Source organism: Pelophylax lessonae (genome assembly GCF_965119305.1).
Source record: "Pelophylax lessonae genome assembly, chromosome: 6".
NCBI classification, from domain to species: Eukaryota; Metazoa; Chordata; class Amphibia; order Anura; family Ranidae; genus Pelophylax; species Pelophylax lessonae.
The window spans coordinates 205,023,594-205,042,113 of record NC_138773.1 but is presented as its reverse complement, the minus strand read 5'-3'; the positions used below and the strand labels follow the sequence as shown (position 1 = coordinate 205,042,113).

The 18,520-nt window shown below is 46.6% G+C and overlaps 1 protein-coding gene across 3 annotated transcripts in view; it reads right to left on the bottom strand.

Annotated features, from left to right (window-relative positions):
* The window catches only part of PIKFYVE (phosphoinositide kinase, FYVE-type zinc finger containing), a 583,956-nt gene that overhangs the window by 125,022 nt on the left and 440,414 nt on the right, over positions 1 to 18,520 (bottom strand). For all 3 annotated transcript variants that reach the window (XM_082260055.1, XM_082260056.1, XM_082260057.1), the window contains one exon: positions 6,923 to 6,982. In XM_082260055.1, coding sequence (XP_082116181.1) covers positions 6,923 to 6,982 — 60 coding nt within the window. The remainder of the gene's footprint in view (positions 1 to 6,922; positions 6,983 to 18,520) is intronic.

Below are 18,520 nucleotides of genomic sequence, written 5' to 3'. Positions count from 1 at the left end.
GGACGTCCCAAAGCAGTGCCACAAATGAGGGGTGGGAAAATGGAAATCAAAATCCAATCTAGAAGGCCCAAACGGTGCCAACTAGAAGTTTTAAAGGCTCATCAATCACACGATGAGACTCAACTGAAATTCCAACTGAAAAAAACCCTCGAGGTAGACCACCGGTCTCCTCAAATTGCGGCCTGCAAAACCTTGCGGCCAAATGAGGCATCCGCCGTTGCCATCACATCAACTTTATAAAATTTGTAAAGGTATGCACCGACTACCAGGTAGCCGCCTTGCACACCTGGACCACTGACGCCTGATGGCGGTAGGCCCAGGAAGTACTGAGCGCTCGAGTGGAGTGCGCCTTAACAGGGAACGGAGGATTCCGACCCTTAATAGAATAAGCCTGTAACACCGTCTGTCTAATCCATTTGGAGATAGTCGCGGCAGATGCAGGCAACCCCTTTCTGGGGCCATCCGTGATCACAAAAAGTGAATCCGTCTTATGGAAAGATTCCGTAGTCTTCAGGTATACCCTGATTGCCCGAACCACATCCAAGGAATGCAACGCATATTCCTGAGGATGATTGGGCTTAGGACACAAGGAAGGTAGCACAATATCTTCATTCAGATGAAAATCTGAAACCACCTTAGGAAGAAAGGATGGCTTCGGATGAAGAACTACCTTATCCCTATGAACCACTAGATATGGGGAATGGCATGATAATGCAGCCAGTTCTGACACCCTGCATGCAGAAGTGATAGCCACCAAGAAGGCCACCTTCTGGGATAATGTAAGCAAGGGAATCTCCCTGATATTTTCAAAGGGAGGTTTCTGAAGAACCGACAAACACCAAATTAAGATCCCAGGGCGGTAAGGGCGCGCGCACTGGCAGAGCCAAGTGCCGCACCCCCTGGACACCAAGGAATGAGTAGCCCAAGGCTTCTGAAAGAAGATTGCTAATGCTGAAACCTGACCCTTGATAGGATAGTTTCTGCTCAACCCCCTTTTGCAGAAAAGCCAAGATTCGGGTCACCGAATAGGTACGTGGGGGAAATTCCAAAGATTCACACCACGCAATATAAGCCTTCCATGTGCGATAATAGACTTTGCTGGAAGTCGCTTTCCTTGCTTTAATAGAGTAGGAATAACTGAAGCCGACAACCCTCTGTCCTTCAGTACCTGGGTCTCAATAGCCAGGCCATTAAAACCAGCGACTGTCAAGCAGGATGGAAGATCGGTCCTTGAGACCGCACATCCTCCCTGAGAGGAAGTTTCCAAGGAGCGTCCGCGACTAGCCTGTCCAAGTCGGCGTACCCGGCTTGACGAGGCCAGCTCGGAATTTCCAGGATAACTGGAGTTCCCTCCACCTCTATCCTGCGGAGAAATCTCAGCAGCAATTTGAGAGGGGGGAAGACATATAGTAGCTGATACTGCCTTTACAGGCCGTTCAGCGCGTCTGCTGCGTCCGCTAGAGGATCGCGGGTGCGAGCCCTGTTGAGCCAACCTACCAACAGATCCATATCCGGGGTGCCCCAATGAAGGGACAGCTGGTGAAATACCTCTGGATGAAGAGACTATTCCTCTTGATCCAGAATCTGACGGCTGAAATAATCTGCCTGTCCACCCCCGTGATAAATATCGCGGAGAGAACTGGAACAACTGTTCCCCCAATAAGAATGTTGGCCACTTCTATGGCCGCCAGGGCACTCTTGGTGCCCCTTGGTGATCGACCTAAGTCATGACCGTGGCATAGTCCGATTGGATCCGAACCGGGCTGCCCTGGAGCTGCTCGGTCCAGTAAATCAGACAAAGTCTGATCGCTCTCAGTTCCAACACATTTATCGGTAACCTGGAATTTATCAGAAGAAATGACTTCCCCCTGGCTGAGCATCGGAGACCGAAGCCACCAGACCAGAGCCTCCCTGGTCCGCTCACTCAATCGGATCCGATTGTCCAGGGAATCGGGATTCCGATTCCATATGAGAAGAATCTCCTCTTTGGAGAATTCGGGTATGAGACTGGGCAAACGGTACTGCCTCTAAGGAGGCGACCATCAATCCCAGCCAGTTGACGGACAGCAACATCCGAATCATTGACTGAATCTTCTGGAGTTTCTCCGCATGGAGAAACACTCTTGCCAAGGATGTATCCAAAATTAGGCCCAGATAGTTCAGTGGGAACCAGGGATGATCTTTGGGAAAAGCAACGAAAACGCTGATGTCCTGCGAAGATATAAGGATAGGCATCCTAAATGTCTATGGACGCCAGGAAATCCCCCTGATGCAGGGAGGCCACCACTGTATGGATGGACTCCATCTCTTCCAAGACCAGAATTGGACGCACCTAGCCCTTTTTCCTGGGCATTGTGAACAAGTTCGACTAGAACTCCTGCAAGGAATGGGAACTACCACTGCTTGTTGTATCAAGCTGTCCCCCGCAAAGCTTTTAAGCGACCCGGGGATGTCGACTATTGGAAGGGAAGAATCGCACCGGTGGAAGTGATCGAAACTCAATCTTGTATCCCGACCATATGACCTTGCGAACCCCTTTATCCGGGATTCTGGAAAGCCCTGGATCCGGAAACCGGTGAAGACGTCCCCCCACCCTAGAGATGGGTAGGGCCCATTCTGTCAATCCAACGGGATAACAGTGGCTTTATTTAGTCTGGAAATCGGTGAGTCCACTATTGGTGGTACCGTCCATCTTTATAATGAGGGATTCCTCAAAATGATAGCGCCTAGTCATGCGTTTGGAAATAGCAGGGCTCATTTACGGACGATCCTATTTGGGCAAGGGAAACCCTTCACCATTTTGGTAGGCTTGCTAGTACCAAAAAAGGAATATGAGTCTCAGCTACCTCTGCCGGTGTAACCTCAAGATTTAAGGTTTCCCGGACAGACACAACTAGTGCTTCCACCAACGCTTCTTGAGCTATGGCGGAGGCAGAAGCGTCCTCCTTACTGTCTGAGGAGACCGTACCTGAGACAACAACCCCAGAAAAGGGACTGCAATGACCAGCTCAGAATCCGTATCTGAGGTATCAGATGACATAGGGGTAGGCGGGGGTCGCTCTTCTTGACCCCCGTCCCTGACAGGCTACCTCCACCCGGGATACCAAAGACTCCAAAACTGCTGATAATGCATCATCACAAGTGGGGTACTGGAGGGTCCTGCGGCCACCCTGAGGGGATCAGGTGGGGATACATGTGTGGCAGGGTTCATGTAACAAGACACTTGCCAGCAAACACAAAAAAATTAATTGCAAGAAAAAAAAAAAAACATCTTTTTTTTTTTTTAACTTAGTCCCACAGCGCAGTAGCGCCCCTCAGTCTACCTGCTTGGACCCCTCAGAAAGAGAGAGAGAGAGAGAGAGACCCCAAGGCTCACCGGATGCACAGAAGTTTCTTATCAACCTGCTTCCAGCACTGTCTGTTACAGACAGGAAGTCTTTGGCTTGCTTTCCCTGCGCCAAGGAGGCGGCTCCGCCCCTTTACACGCCTTCCGGCGCCTCCCAATTACTCCACGAGGTGTTTGGTCACCTCAAACATGGCCGCCCCCATGCTGGAGACACGAGGCTACGCCAATATGGCGGCCTCGTGCGATCTGCAGGAAAATGTCGGCGGCCTGTGTAGGATAGCGGCGGCTTGCAAGTTAGCAGCGGCCTGCGGGATGTGTGCATTCGGCCTGTGCGGCCTGTGGAAGTGCCTCGGCCTGCGGGAGGCTGTGCGGCCTGTGGAAGTGACCGGCTTTCTGGAGGGATGGCGATCTGTGGCTGCAGTAACTCAGGCATAGGCATCGGCCTGTGTACACACTAGACAGGTAGGATACCTCTATACCTCAATAGTAATGCCTTTTAGTAGTCTGCCACTGACAGTAGTCACCCTTACAGTCATATAGTGACTTTAGATAGTCAGCTCCCAAACCAAGCCTCCTGGTTTCTATTCACAAAAATCACACTCAAATTGGGGGATCTGTGACCTGTTATAGGATAGAGGGGAGACCCAGAAAACCGAGTGTCCGACCATCCCAGAGAGGGGCCCGCGTCCACCAACAAACCCGACAGGGGGAGAGGGGGAACATTCTACTCATCATACCGGAACCAGGCGGGCGCCAACTCCTGACAGAACCCCTCTCCACCTGGGTGGGGGGGCTGTCGACCAATACGGACGCCGTGACTCTGTTGGTCATTGGCGTCCAGGCGAGACGTTTAACTCGCAGGGTCAGTCCCCGTCCAGTGGGACTATGTCGCGGCTGACCCAGCGCGGAGCTATGGCCTGCACGCGCTCGTAGGCTGAACTGGGGTGACCACTGGATCTCAACATCCAGCCCGTCGCCCAGTTTCAGCGTACTTGCTGGAAGATCTCACAGGAACACTGGAGAAAAAAAGCTGTCTAAAAAAAGTATTTCTAAAAAAAAAAAAAATCCTGCCAGGACCGAAGATCCTAGCAAGGAATCTAGGTCCTTACTCCTAACTAGACAGAAAAAAAATGATTTGCTGTAGCAGGAAGTGAGAGGATATACCCTCTGGGACTGCCCCTAGGGTGTGGCCAGAACGTTTTCTTTGCTGTCTAGTCCTACTCCTGTAGAGGGCAGTATAACCCGAGTTGATATTAATCAAGGAGGACTACGCCTGTCAATGAGCGACAGAGAAAAAACTTTTTGAATAACCTGGGAGCAGAGGATCGGCATCTTAGAGGTCTACTGTACAGATCCCTTGGTCTTACACAAGCAGTTACCGACCTTGTAGATTGTAAGTCCAGAAGAGGATAAATATCCCTGTTGGGCTTTGGTACCATAAACCATTTTGAACAGAATCCTTTAAACCGGTATTGAGAAGGTACTGGCACAACTACTCCATGGGACAAGAGATGCTTCAGGGCACTCAGCAAATCTGACTGTCCTTGGGCACATTTTGTTTCATTTTAGGGAAGAAAGATTTGAGAGGGTAGGTTTTTTAGCTTGTTTTACTCCTGTGACCCGGAGAGCCAAACTAATAGATGCCTCCCAATTCTTAGGAGTGAGGGAAGAGGGCTTTGGGGGAAGACTTACTGGGCTCTGTGACCCAAGTCTTATGTCACAAGGAATTAATGAACTTAGAGGAACTTTACACATCTTCAGTCCAGCGATGCGGCGCCCCAGAGCTCCCGGCTGGCCGCTGACATCATCAAGGGGCCAGTTTTTGGGTATCGATTGCTAGCCGCTTTCACTGGTCAAGCCGAGAAACTTTTATATATACAGCACTTAGTTGGCACCCTCTGTTGTTCCTTCTTATATATTCCAGAGATTACTCCTCTCTCCTAATGAGGAGCTGCCACCATCTACATTTATATGGACTTTAACCACTTAAGGACCGGAAGGTTTTAACCCCTTAAAGACCAGGTAATTTTTTGCGATACGGCACTGTGTTACTTTAACTGACAATTGCGCGGTCGTGCGACGCTGTATCTAAAAAAAATTGATGTCCTTTTATTCCCACAGATAGAGCTTTCTTTTGATGGTATTTGATCACCTCTGTGGTTGTTATTTTTTGCTCTATAAAAAAAAAGAGTGACAATTCAAAAAAAGAAAACAAACAATATTTTTTACTTTCTGCTATAAAACATTTCCAATAAAAAAAAAAAAAAAAAGATTTTTCATTAATTTAGGCCAATATGTATTCTGCTACATATTTTCAGTAAAAAAAATTCCCAATAAGTGTATATTGATTGGTTTGCGCAAAAAATATTGCGTCTACAAATTAGGGGAACGATTTATTTCATCTTTATTTATTTTTACTAGTAATGCCGGCGATCAGCGATTTTTAGTGGGACTGCGACATTGCGGCGGACAGATCAGATACCTGACACTTTTGAGGGGGCCAGTGACATTACTACAGTAATCAGTCCTAAAAATATGCACTGTTACTGTACTGACATTGGCAGGGAAGGGGTTAACACCAGGGGCGATCAAAGGGTTAAATGTGTGCCTAGGATGCAATTACTGGATGAACATGGAGACATGGGTTCCTAAATAGGAGGAACACAGGATTCCTGTATTCATCACGGACAGAACAGTGGTGTGCAGTGTTTCCTCGGCAGACTGCTGTTCTGTCTCCATTGGGAGCAATTGAGGGTGCCCGGCGGACATCGCGTCTGTCAGACCCGCTGATTGGCTCCCCCTCTAGCCAATCGGCGTGTGCACGTGCCCCCACTAACTGCTATACGAAACGACCTACAGGTATGTAGTTTCGCGTAACAGACCGACCTGCCGCTGTAGAACTATGGCGGCTGTTCGGCAAGTGGTTAAGTGGAACATAAGGTTAATATGTTTTATATGTTTTCAGCATCCCCTCAGCGTAGTTATGCCAAAGGGCCTTTTTGGGCTTATTTTGGTTTTAGATGAATTCCAACCTGTACCATTCTTGAAATATTTTTTGATTCAGAGCCCTGCATAGCTTCACTGTATATGTGCAACAGATGTTCTACTAGCCCTCCAGTGTGAATGGTTGATTTTTTTAATTCTTGATATTTTTTATGAATAAGGATGCACAAGCGTGCTCATGTATGAAAAAACACTGCCGGGGAACCAATGATCAGCTCCCCCCATCCTGAACATGCCCATAGCCTACAGAGGAGCAGGGTCACTTCTGGAAGTGATGTTACTAGTATTCAGTAAACCCATCCATCAGCTTCCCTTAGACTCAGAAGGAAGAGGGATTGAAGCCATGTGACAAGCACTGAATACTGTAAAATAAAGGTATAAAACTGTTTTTTTTATTTTATTTTGGGATAGACGACTTAAAGCTTACAATAATGATTGCGGGGGAGTATTTAAGTATAAGGCTTTCCTTCCACTTTAAGCTTTAAACTGCAATTGTTTCACATCATTACCCAATTATGATCGTACAGAATAAGGTACTACTCATTTCATAAAGCAATCTGAGCTCATACTTACGCAGTTCAACATGAGGGTTTCCAGACTGTTTCTTCTGTTTATCGCCACCATCAGATTCATCTAAAAATGCAAAGGATCAGAGGTTATACCCAAACATGACAATTAGAAAACAGATTATGAACCTATAAGGAATCGTACACACGGAATTTAAAAATAAAATAAAAAGTTTACAAGCATTTGGTTTTTTTTTTCCCAGATTGTAAAAGCACATGTTAGCTTATAGGTCTATGCACACTTAGGCATTTACAGAAATACGAGAAGAGGAGCATTTACAGGCTGAAAAAAAAAAAAAAAAAACATCAGGAGAGCAGAAAAAAAAAAAAACTCTTGAAGTGCCTTAACATGTCTAAAAGCTAGGCAGGTTTGAGCGTTAATGCATTCCAATGGCCAGAAAAAATTAATATTCTGGCTAATGGAATCCATTAACTTTCAAACGCTTGACGTGTGCAATACCCAGCGTTGAGCATATTTTTTTAGGCAGCTTTTCTCCTGTTAGGAGTTCTGGCGTTCAGAGGAGAAAAGCAAAACACCCTGTGTGCATGAGGTCATAATAAACTAATGCAAAACAGATAATTCCATTTAAAATATTATTTTAATGTCCATACAAACCTGGCCTCACATACATGAGGGCAAAACCCTTCTAATAGCAATGTTAAAGTAAGCACACTGCAAGCAGAGACTAATTTCTGTGAAAACTACATATTAAAAAACAATTCGATCCAGAGATACAAGCAGCAGAATCCATACTGAAAAACCCTTTGCTTTACCTGAAACAGTCTGCCACCAAGCCACCCTCCTGATCAGTGAAGCCTCCCACCACAATAACCACCTCACATCCTGAAATGATGTATGGCAATGGACTGGATCAGGAAGGTACATATCCCCCATATTCTTGGGCATTTTAAGGATTGATTTTTTTTTTTTTTTTTTTTATCTGCACAAAATGAAGCCAATAACCAGGGATGGATTTCAAAGTGGACTTAAAAATCTATTGTTTAGGCTGAATCACATGAACAAATTGTTATGCCACATACTGAGGTGCTATTGAATTGCTAGTAGTAGGGGTTTAAAATTCAAGTCAAAACATTTCCGTAGATTGGCCATGACTGCCGTACCAAGGTACCCAATATGAGATAGGGCACATTTGGAAGGGGACGTTTCACTGAATCCTATTTAGGGTTAGGTCTAGAAGATTTTTGCAGATTTGTTGTAGTTGATCTTCTAATCTTCTAAAGAACTAAATTTGTTTAGTTCTGTAATTAGAACTAGTATAGTGACTACAGAGAGGAAGATGAAGAAAATGAACACTATGTCTGGAAGCTCTAAGGCTCTGGGGGCTGGCTTGAATGGTGCACAATAGGCGCTCCACTGTCATAATAAATAAAGGGGATAGTGGGCATCCCTGTCAAGTTCTGTTTTGATAATTAAATATTTTCTGGGGGCTTTGTTCACCCTGACTGCTGCTGCGGGGGTAAAACATTTATAGTTGTCTCTAGCCAATGCAACACATACTGTATACAACCCAGGCTACTGTGTGAAAGAGGGACTCCTGAATGAATTTCCAAAAACTTTGTCTAACACCCTTGTTTGTTGTTAGCTATACATGCATCAACGTTGGAAGGTGGAGGAAAAGTCTAATCTGCTTTACATCATAGACAGACTGTGGAGTTTAAAAAGAAATGCAAGGGTAGATATATAGAAGCTGATACTAATAACTTGTTTTGGCATGTGGAAGCTTATACTTCTACTATTTAAAGTTTTACTAAACCCAGAACCAGCATTCACTACATCTTGTTTCCCAAAGTACATAGAACAGGGAAATGCAATAATTTTAGTAAATATAAACTAATAAATACCTTTTCCCCTCAGCAGTATATAGCAGTTAGAGCAGTCTTGTGACTTGTATCAGTGTGTGGTGAAAGCTTGAAGGAGTTTTCATTTTTCCCAGGATTGTTGCTTCAGGTCTCTCTCTCTCTATGTATATATATATATATATATATATATATATATATATATATATATATATATATATATATATACATACACACACACAAACACTATAGCAATACACACAAAACCCCGCATGTGCAGCCTGACTTAATACACTCTGTAAATATCAGGTTATTTTTTGGAGAGTGGGAGATGATATCAGGAGACAGGATCAAACAGCCTTTTTACACAACATGTAGCATTAACTCCTTAGGTTCCACGGTGAGAACAAGCATGCTTTACTGCATGGGGGACAGTGCAGGAAGGGGAGGATCTGTGCATACACGAATAACAGCCTTTTTACACAATGCAGAAGAAACCCCCTTTGTTTCCACAGTGAGTATAACAAGCATGCTATTCTGCATATACAAACTAATTTTACTGTTGTGGGTTTAGTAACAATTTATTGAATACGTGCTGATCAAGTGTCAAGACTCTTGCAAAGTACATGCTTGTTCCAGGGCAGGGACTCCAAGTAGTAAAACAAACATAGGGTTGCTGGGCCTGGAGCAGGTACTGTCAACAATGGAAGCTTCCATTTTTTTTTTTTTTTTTAAGCGAACATATTAGTAAACCATCAAGCATCTGACTGCAGTAAGGACAACAAAAAAAATTTCTGTTTAAAATGTATTCATCCTACCAGAATTTTGCAGCATCAGTAGCAGAAAGTATTTTAACTCTGTAGCTAGCAAAACCCAGATACATTATTGCAAGCTATGCAACTATGGACTTTTCCTTGTTCAAAGTTTGCTTACGCTAGACTCATGAATTTGCATGAGATGGAAATCTTGCACAGCTTCCAGCTAACTGAAATTTGATGAAAACCTAGCCCTGGGTGTCCAGTTTGATCCAAATTTAACAGATTTATAGACAAAGAATTAACAATAGAGACATCCATTCAGGGGTTTATGATCAAAAATAATGCTCCAAAGTAAAAACATTTGGAAGTATACTGCCAAAACATTTTCTATATTACATATAGTCAACATAGTCAACAGAGATAGTATGCCCATGTAGTATGTTCCAAGTAAGGGAATAATTCTTATACATAAACGTATAGCCTCCTAATGCTCCAATTATGTGCAAAACAAAAACCCTCTGTCTTATGTATACTGTAAATTACAGTTCTTAGGTTACCATTAGAGATTTTTAAAAAGTTCAATCTCATCCTTTCCTACCCAGAGAAATGCTCCCCTTTCCCCATGTTAAAAGAGCTCCAGTATTTGAAAACTGGTCAATATTCTCTATAGCCAGGCTTCATTTTTCTCCATCTATAGCTCTGCAGAAGCAAAGCAGTCTAACTGTACTACAAAGCACCAGGGCTGGTAAACACTGCACAATCGTAACAATAATTGAAATACTTTATTCAGGACAGAACATGTTTTAATATCATTACTAAAGGATACAGTACTTAAAGTTAACTTGTGGGTAGCATGTAGTTATAAAGTAGTGCTGTGATACCGCCTTTCTCCAGTAACAAATGCAGCAAATGTTACCATTCTTCTAAATGAACCTTTACCATTCCATCACAAATCCAGGAAAGTATTAACTCACACTGTGGTTGGTGATTGTATTTTTACTGCATTGTAAAACGCTGGTCACCGCATGGACACACAAAAGTTGTGTTTTCTTGTTATTCATCATAAAATCCCTTATTCTGAGTTCACTGGACGGACATAGCTTCTCTTCATTCTTGACCATAGGGTTTATAGTGCTACCTACAGGAGAAGGACACTAGACAGTAAAAACACAGCACCGCCTATGGGAGGCTGGAATAACACCCCTCTCTGCTATAGGCAAGCCAGTTAGTCACAAAGCACTATAAATAAAACAAATATGTGTTCAACAATGAATGGGAGAAATCCCTATTTCTCTTCAGTTTATTAACAGACAAAGCTACTCTATTTTTGACCATAGGGACTTCTCAAAGCAGTGACTCAAGGAGGGGTGGGAAGCAAAATAGAAGCTAACAGGCAAGACCAGCAACCACCTGACAGTGGGCCTTCCAAAGGGGTAACAAGGAACCGCAAAGCTGCCTGTAAATCCCTGTGGCCAAAACATGCATCCAAAGATGCACAAAATAACTTTGTAAAACTAGGTAAAAAATACGTCCAGATGACTAGGTAGTCACCTTGCTAACCTGGGACACAGATGCCTGATGTCAGAATGCCCAAAAGGCACTAATCACCTAGGTAAGTGATATGTAAGGAATATACGGTTAGTATATGCCCCGCGCCAGGTGTTCAATTATAAATATGTGAATAAATATGTGAATATTAAACAAGTGATTTAAATAAATACAAAATTGTGCATTTATAGCAGCTGCTATAGAAATAAGGAAACGTGTTGCAGGTAAATAGTCTAAAGTGACTACCTATAGCGCTTGCTTAAAATAATGATTTCCAATATATATTGATAGAAAATGAATCGATATATATATATATATATATATATATATATATATATATATATATATATATATATATATATATATATAAAATTCATAAAAATGATAATAGTGACAAGATAGTGGTAAATGCAAATAACGGAATTTTTGTAAAATCTTACCTGTAAAATTCCTTTCTCTGAGTCCTCCCACAGTCGCCGCCTCTTCATATTCGTCACTAATGGGGTTATTGACCTTTGCTCCGTAGGAGTAGCTAGGCAACAGAATATATTAATATCAAAGCTTTTAGCATATCCCACCCCCAGGGGGTGGTCCCCTCAGTCAATACCTCCCTGCTTCCTGCACACCAACTCAGTTTCAGTAGAATAGCAGTAGAGTACATAAACAAACCCCAAAAGAGGGGCGGGGGCGGCGACTGTCGGAGGACTCAGAGAAAGGAATTTTACAGGTAAGATTTTACAAAAATTCAGTTTTCTCTTACGTCCTCCGACAGTCGCCGCCTCTTCATATTCGTCACTAATGGGGACGTCCCAAAGCAGTGTAGACATGAGGGGTGGGAAAAACAGCAGCCGCGCCTAAAGCAACGCAGTACCCACATCAGAGAAAGGAACCTTACCAAAGTAAGAGAACCAACTGGGCAACAGGAAAACGTGCTCAACAGGAGCAACAACCCAGGAAAAAACAAGTAACCTAGGGGTAAAAACACCCCAACAGCCAAGGGCCCAAACAAGGGACCCTAAGGCACCGCCGCACTAAGAACTTTACGGCCAAAAGAAGCATCTGCCAATGCCTGAACATCCACTTTGTAAAATTTTGAGAAGGCGTGAACGGACGACCAAGTCGCCGCCTTACACACCTGGGCCACAGAAGCCCGATGATGACAGGCCCAAGACGTACTCAAAGATCTGGTAGAGTGCGCCTTCACAGGCACGGGAGGAACCTTCCCCCTCAAAGCATAGGCCTGCTCAATGGTCTGTCTGATCCATTTGGCGATGGTAGAAGCCGACGCCGCCATGCCCTTCCGAGGTCCCTCAGGAAGGACAAAGAGAGAATCGACTTGCGAAAGGATTTAGGCGATGACAGGTAAACCCTGATCGCCCTAACAACATCCAAGGAATGTAAAGACACCTCCTTTGGAATCTTAGGCTTCGCGCAAAGCGAAGGCAAGACAATGTCCTCATTGAGGTGAAATTCCGAGATCCTCTTCGGAAGAAAAGACAGGTTAGGTCGCAAGACCACCTTATCCAAGTGAATCACCAAATACGGAGACTTGCAGGACAAGGCCGCCAGCTCCGACACCCTGCGAGCCGAAGTGATCGCCACTAAGAAAGCAACCTTCTTGGACAACAAAGACAACGAGATCTCCCTGATATTTTCAAAAGGAGCATGTTGCAACACGGACAGAACAAGGTTCAAATCCCATGGAGGCAAAGGCTCCCTCCTAGGAGGGACCAAATGTCGCACCCCTTGAACAAAGGTGCTAACCAAAGAGTTCGACGCCACAGGACGTTGAAAGAGAACGGCCAGCGCAGAAATCTGACCCTTAATCGTGGCCAACGCCAAACGCTGGTCCACGCACGTTTGAAGGAAAGCCAACACTCTCGATACCGAGTATGAGCGAGGAGAATACCCCCTGGACTCACACCAGGCAAAATACGCCTTCCAAGTACGGTAGTAAATCTTCCCTGAAGAGGCCTTCCTGGCCTTGATCAAAGTGGGAATGACCTCAGGGGAGAGACCCCTATCCTTCAGGACCTGGCTTTCAACAGCCAGGCCGTTAAAGCCAGCGACTGTAAAGCAGGATGGAATATCGGTCCTTGAGACAGGAGATCTTCTCGAAGTGGCAGACGCCACGGAGCGTCGACCGCCAGATTCACGAGGTCTGCGTACCAAGACCGGCGAGGCCAGTCCGGTGCCACCAGAATCACCGATTTCGGTTTCGAGGCCAACCTGCGAAGAAACCTGGACAGCAGCTGAATCGGTGGAAAGGCATACATCAGGCGATAATGATGCCAGGGCGTCACTAACGCGTCCGAGGCGTCTGCCCGAGGATCGCGCGTCCTTGCCACGAACCTTTCCACCTTGTGGTTTAGACGAGACGCGAACAGGTCCACATCTGGGGACCCCCACTTCGCGCACAACATCTGGAAGACATCCGGGTGAAGGGACCATTCCCCCTGGTCCAGGGTCTGGCGGATCAGATAATCCGCCTGCCAGTTTTCCACCCCCGGAATGTGAACTGCAGAGATAGCCGGGACGTGCGTCTCGGCCCAAGACAGAATGTCGGCTACTTCCCGAGTCGCCCGGGCACTCCTGGTGCCCCCTTGGTGGTTGATGTAGGCCACCGCTGTGGCATTGTCCGTCTGCACCCGAACTGGACGGCCCTGAAGCCTGTCCGTCCAACGCAGAAGACAGAGATTTATCGCTCGCAATTCTAGAATGTTGATCGGAAGGGAGGATTCCTCCTCCGACCAAGTTCCCTGGGCGGACAGAATGCCCAGAACACCACCCCAGCCCGACAGGCTGGCATCCGTGGTGATCACCGTCCACGACAAAGGACGGAAGGACTTGCCCCCCGACACCGCTGGGGACTGGAGCCACCACAAAAGACCCCTTCGGGTGAGATGGCTTAAGGACAGCCGCAGATCCAGAGATTGCGGACGCCCGTCCCACTTGGCCAGGACCTCCGCCTGAAGCACCCGCGTGTGAAACTGGGCGAAGGGGATCGCCTCGAAGGCCGAAACCATCAACCCCAGACACCTCATACACGTCCGGAGGGAAGAGCACTGATTGTCCCTGAGGGACCTGACTTCGCACTGAAGTGTCCGAAGCTCGTCTTCCGGCAGGAAGACCTTCGCCTGAACAGAGTCCAGAATCATCCCCAGGTAGGGGAGACGAACTGACGGACACAACGTCGATTTTGGAAAATTTATCGTCCAGCCGAATTCCTGCAGAGTTCGCATCGTGATGGACAGGTCGTTCACTAGGCCCTGACTGGTCGCGGACCGAATCAGGATATCGTCCAGATACCCCAGGACAGAAATGCCCTGGGCCCTCAATAAGGACAGAACCGGCGCAAGCACCTTGATGAAAACCCGCGGAGCCGAAGCGAGACCGAAGGGTAACGCCACGAATTGATAATGATCCTCCGCAATGGCAAATCGAAGGTACCTCTGGTGACCCTCGAAAATGGGGATGTGTAGGTACGCATCCTTCAAGTCGATGGAGGCCATGAATTCCCCCGGAACCAGGGCAGCCACCACTGAGCGCAGGGATTCCATGCGAACCAGCACAAAGCGGTTCAGAGCTTTCAAGTCCAGAATCGGACGTACTTTGCCCTCCTTTCTGGGCACAGTGAACAGATTGGAATAAAACCCCCGAAATCTGTTCCGATGAGGCACCGGAACCACCACTCCCTGGGCCCGCAGGTCCCGCACCGCCAGGTGCAGATCCTGCAGGCGCTCCGGAGGCAGCTGAAGGTTTGAGGGGAAAAATCTGCCCGCCGGCCGAGAGAGAAACTCGATCTTGTATCCAGATCGAACGATTTCCTGAACCCACCTGTCCCGAATGCGGTCCAGCCAGGGTTGAAGAAAACCGAGCAAACGTCCCCCCACCCCAGAACCGGGTGAGGGCGTCCCTTCAGGCCGCATTGTTATGGGCAGCGGATCCGGACTGGCCGGACTTCTGCTTACCCACCCACGGCTTCTTCTGGGAGCCTTGGCCTTTGAAGGGCTTGCGCTTATAGTGCGACCGAAAGGCACGAAAGGACCCCTGAGAGGGCCTAAACGAGGCATTCTTCTTACCACGAACAAACTTATTCTTGTGAGATTGGGGCAAGAGAGTGCTCTTACCCCCAGAAATACCCTTTATCAGAGTATCCAAAGATTCGCCAAAAAGGCGAGATCCCGCGTAAGGCAAATTTGCCAGAGTCTTGCGAGAAGATTGGTCAACCGACCAACATTTTAACCATATCAGGCGACGGTTCAAGACCGCCACACTAGAAAGGCGCGCCGCCAAAGGGACTAAATCCAAGTCCGCATCACACAAATAAATGACACCCTGATGAATCTGATCCACCATAGCCAAAGTCGTCGGCGGGGCAGAGTCAGCCACCAGAGTGCGCTTGAGCACCTGCGTCCAATCCGCAATAGCCTGGGCTGCCATAATGGAAGCAAAAATAGGCTTCAGCATAGAACCAGCAACCGTATAGGCATGACGGGCTGGAGATTCCAATCTCCTGTCCGTCGGGTCCCGGAACACCAGGGTATCCTCAGCAGGGATCGCAGTTGATTTATTCAAAACCGCCACCGCGTGATCCACCTGAGGCGGTACACACCAACGCTCATCAGTAGCCGGTGTAAAGGGATAACGCAGCTTGAACCTACTCGGCACAGCAAAAGGCTTTTTCAAATTGCGCCATTGCTCATCAACCGCGCGCTGAAATTCCGTAGAGCAAGGAAAAACCTGCGATGTTTTGCGTTTCCTCTGCGTCCCATAAGAGGACATCAAAGCAGGAGGACATGGTTCATCCTGCAAATGCAGTGTTTGCTTGATAGAAGCAACCAACTCATCCATGAGTGCAAGCTCTTCAGACGAGCCAGGGGGAGAATTATCAACCCCTTCCACCTCAGCCTCCCCGTCGGACCCCACAAGGTCCAGGGATGAGTGAGACCCTGAGAAGGGCACTCCAGCCATAGCAGCCCCATCGCCCTCTGAATCAGAGGATATAGACACCCTGGGCCGTTTAGTGGATCGATCAGCCACCAGCATCTGCACCTGAGCAGCTAAGTTAGCCACAATAGTGGCCAGATCAGCCCCCTCGGGGGAAGCAGCAGCCCCTTGGCCCCCCACCAGGGTGGGAGGAAACTTGCAATCCTGAGAATCCATGCCCCAGCAAAATAATCAATAAAGGGTACTGCCCCTTTAAGATCGCGGCAAGCGCTGCCCACCGCACCCACTGAACACACTGACCCCCACAGGGACAAGAAACTGGGCAAGGAATACAGGAAAAAAGGAGATATAAAACCTGGAGAGCTCACACAGGCTGCTGCACCGATCGCTGTCCCAGAGGAAAAGGAAGTGATGCAAGACTGACCGCCCCTATGAAGCCTCTGCAAGGCTACACAAACATGGCCGCTCGGCTGAGGAAAAAACCCTGGGCAAATAGAACATGGCGCTGACATGTGGTGATCGATCGCCGCTCAAAATGGCGGCGTTTGGCGCCAAAAACGGTGTGCAGTACCTCACAGGACCTGCCACCATATTTTTGCCCAGCATGCTGAAAATCTAACTGCTTCATATGACACCCAGCAGAGCGGGAGAGCCCCCCCCTCACAGCCCACACACAGGCAGCAAGTGCACACAGGAGCTGACAGGGAGCACAGCAGCCACACAGACATGCAGGGTCACACAGTCCTAGACTGACACCCAAAAAAGACAGGTCCCCACATAGAGTCACACTTACCAGTCTGGATGGCGTGGGGAGCCTGCTCCAGCGACCAAACCGCAGTACTGAGGACAGGGAGTGTCGCAAGCATGACGCAGTGGAGTTGCGGTGCGAAACCGCAATGGCGTCCAGTGAGGTAGCCACCTCACCGATAGCATCCCTGCAGCGAACAGGGATGGGTCGTTCAATGTGCCAGGGCAAAACCTAAGCTGAACGCTCGATGGCAGGCTGGGAAGCCCCTGGCCCTGAGATCCAGGGTGGCCAGACTGAGACCCAGCGCCGCACGATCATCTTCATCAGAAGAACTAACTAACGCTGAAAATAAACAGCTAAGTAAAAGAAAGAGAAAAAACTTCAAATAAAATCAAAAAAGAGAAAAGTGGCTGAGACCAAGAGCCCCAGCACAGGAAGAGCCTGCATATTCCTGAGCTAGGCATATGAAACTGAGTTGGTGTGCAGGAAGCAGGGAGGTATTGACTGAGGGGACCACCCCCTGGGGGTGGGATATGCTAAAAGCTTTGATATTAATATATTCTGTTGCCTAGCTACTCCTACGGAGCAAAGGTCAATAACCCCATTAGTGACGAATATGAAGAGGCGGCGACTGTCGGAGGACGTAAGAGAAAATACATTTCTTATATATGAAAAAATTTTCACATCCGAAGACGTCACCGGATGTGACGAAACGCAAGCCGGAAGTCTTCCCGCTCGTTCCCCTGCAATCGGTTTGCGCCGATACACACGATCGCGAGTGGTCGTTTTTTTGGCCCTTAATCTGGCAAATACCCCATTTATATCTATATATTTTTTTTGCTTATATTGCACACTATCCTTTACCTTTTACTCAAATTGAAAAATAAACTCATACCAAAGATATTTCCCTATCCGGAGCTCCTTTTTGTCTTATATATTTTTTCCTGACCTGAGGGGAGAGGAGAGAGAGGGGGAGACCACCATCCTGTCCACCTGAAGCAAGCCACAAGGAGATTCCATCTTAGCCTGGAAGGCTACTTAAGCCTGGCTGGTCATGGTGCCATAAGGCACACATGACCCACGCTATTTGGTAAGTGATTGAATCTTACTATTTGTCACGGTGAAATTAAAGCTACACTGAGCACTACTGAGCGGACTGAGCAATCATCACGCTGAGCACTTGCACCTTTTGTTTGGAAATTGGCACTGTTTGAACAAGAGACTCACTTTATATATTTACTGGATCGTTTATTGGACTTTTAAACTTTGAAAACATTTGTTGGAGTTTTTTTCCCATAATTTATATTTTTAATTGCTATATGAAATTTTTTTTATATACAAGAAATTTATTATTTGCATTTACCACTATATTGTCACTATTATCACTTTTATGAATTTTATATATATATCGATTCACATTAATTTTCTATCAATATATATTGGAAATAATTATTTTAAGCAAGCGCTATAGGTAGTCACTTTAGACTATTTACCTGCAATCACCTAGGTAGTGTGAGCTGTAAAGGAGAAGGGAGGAACCTGACCCTTATTGGTATCACCCTGAATCACCATCTATCTGATCTATTGAAAACTGGTGGCAGAGAGGAGTCTGCCATGCCTGTTCATTGCCCATCCATAATCACAAAGAGAATCCCACCTCCATTAAAAAGACATAGACAGGTACACACGAACCACCCAGACCATGTCCAAGAAGTGTAGTGCAACCTCCTTAGGGTATGAAGGACACAGTAAAGGTAGGAAACATCTTCAGTCAGATGAAATG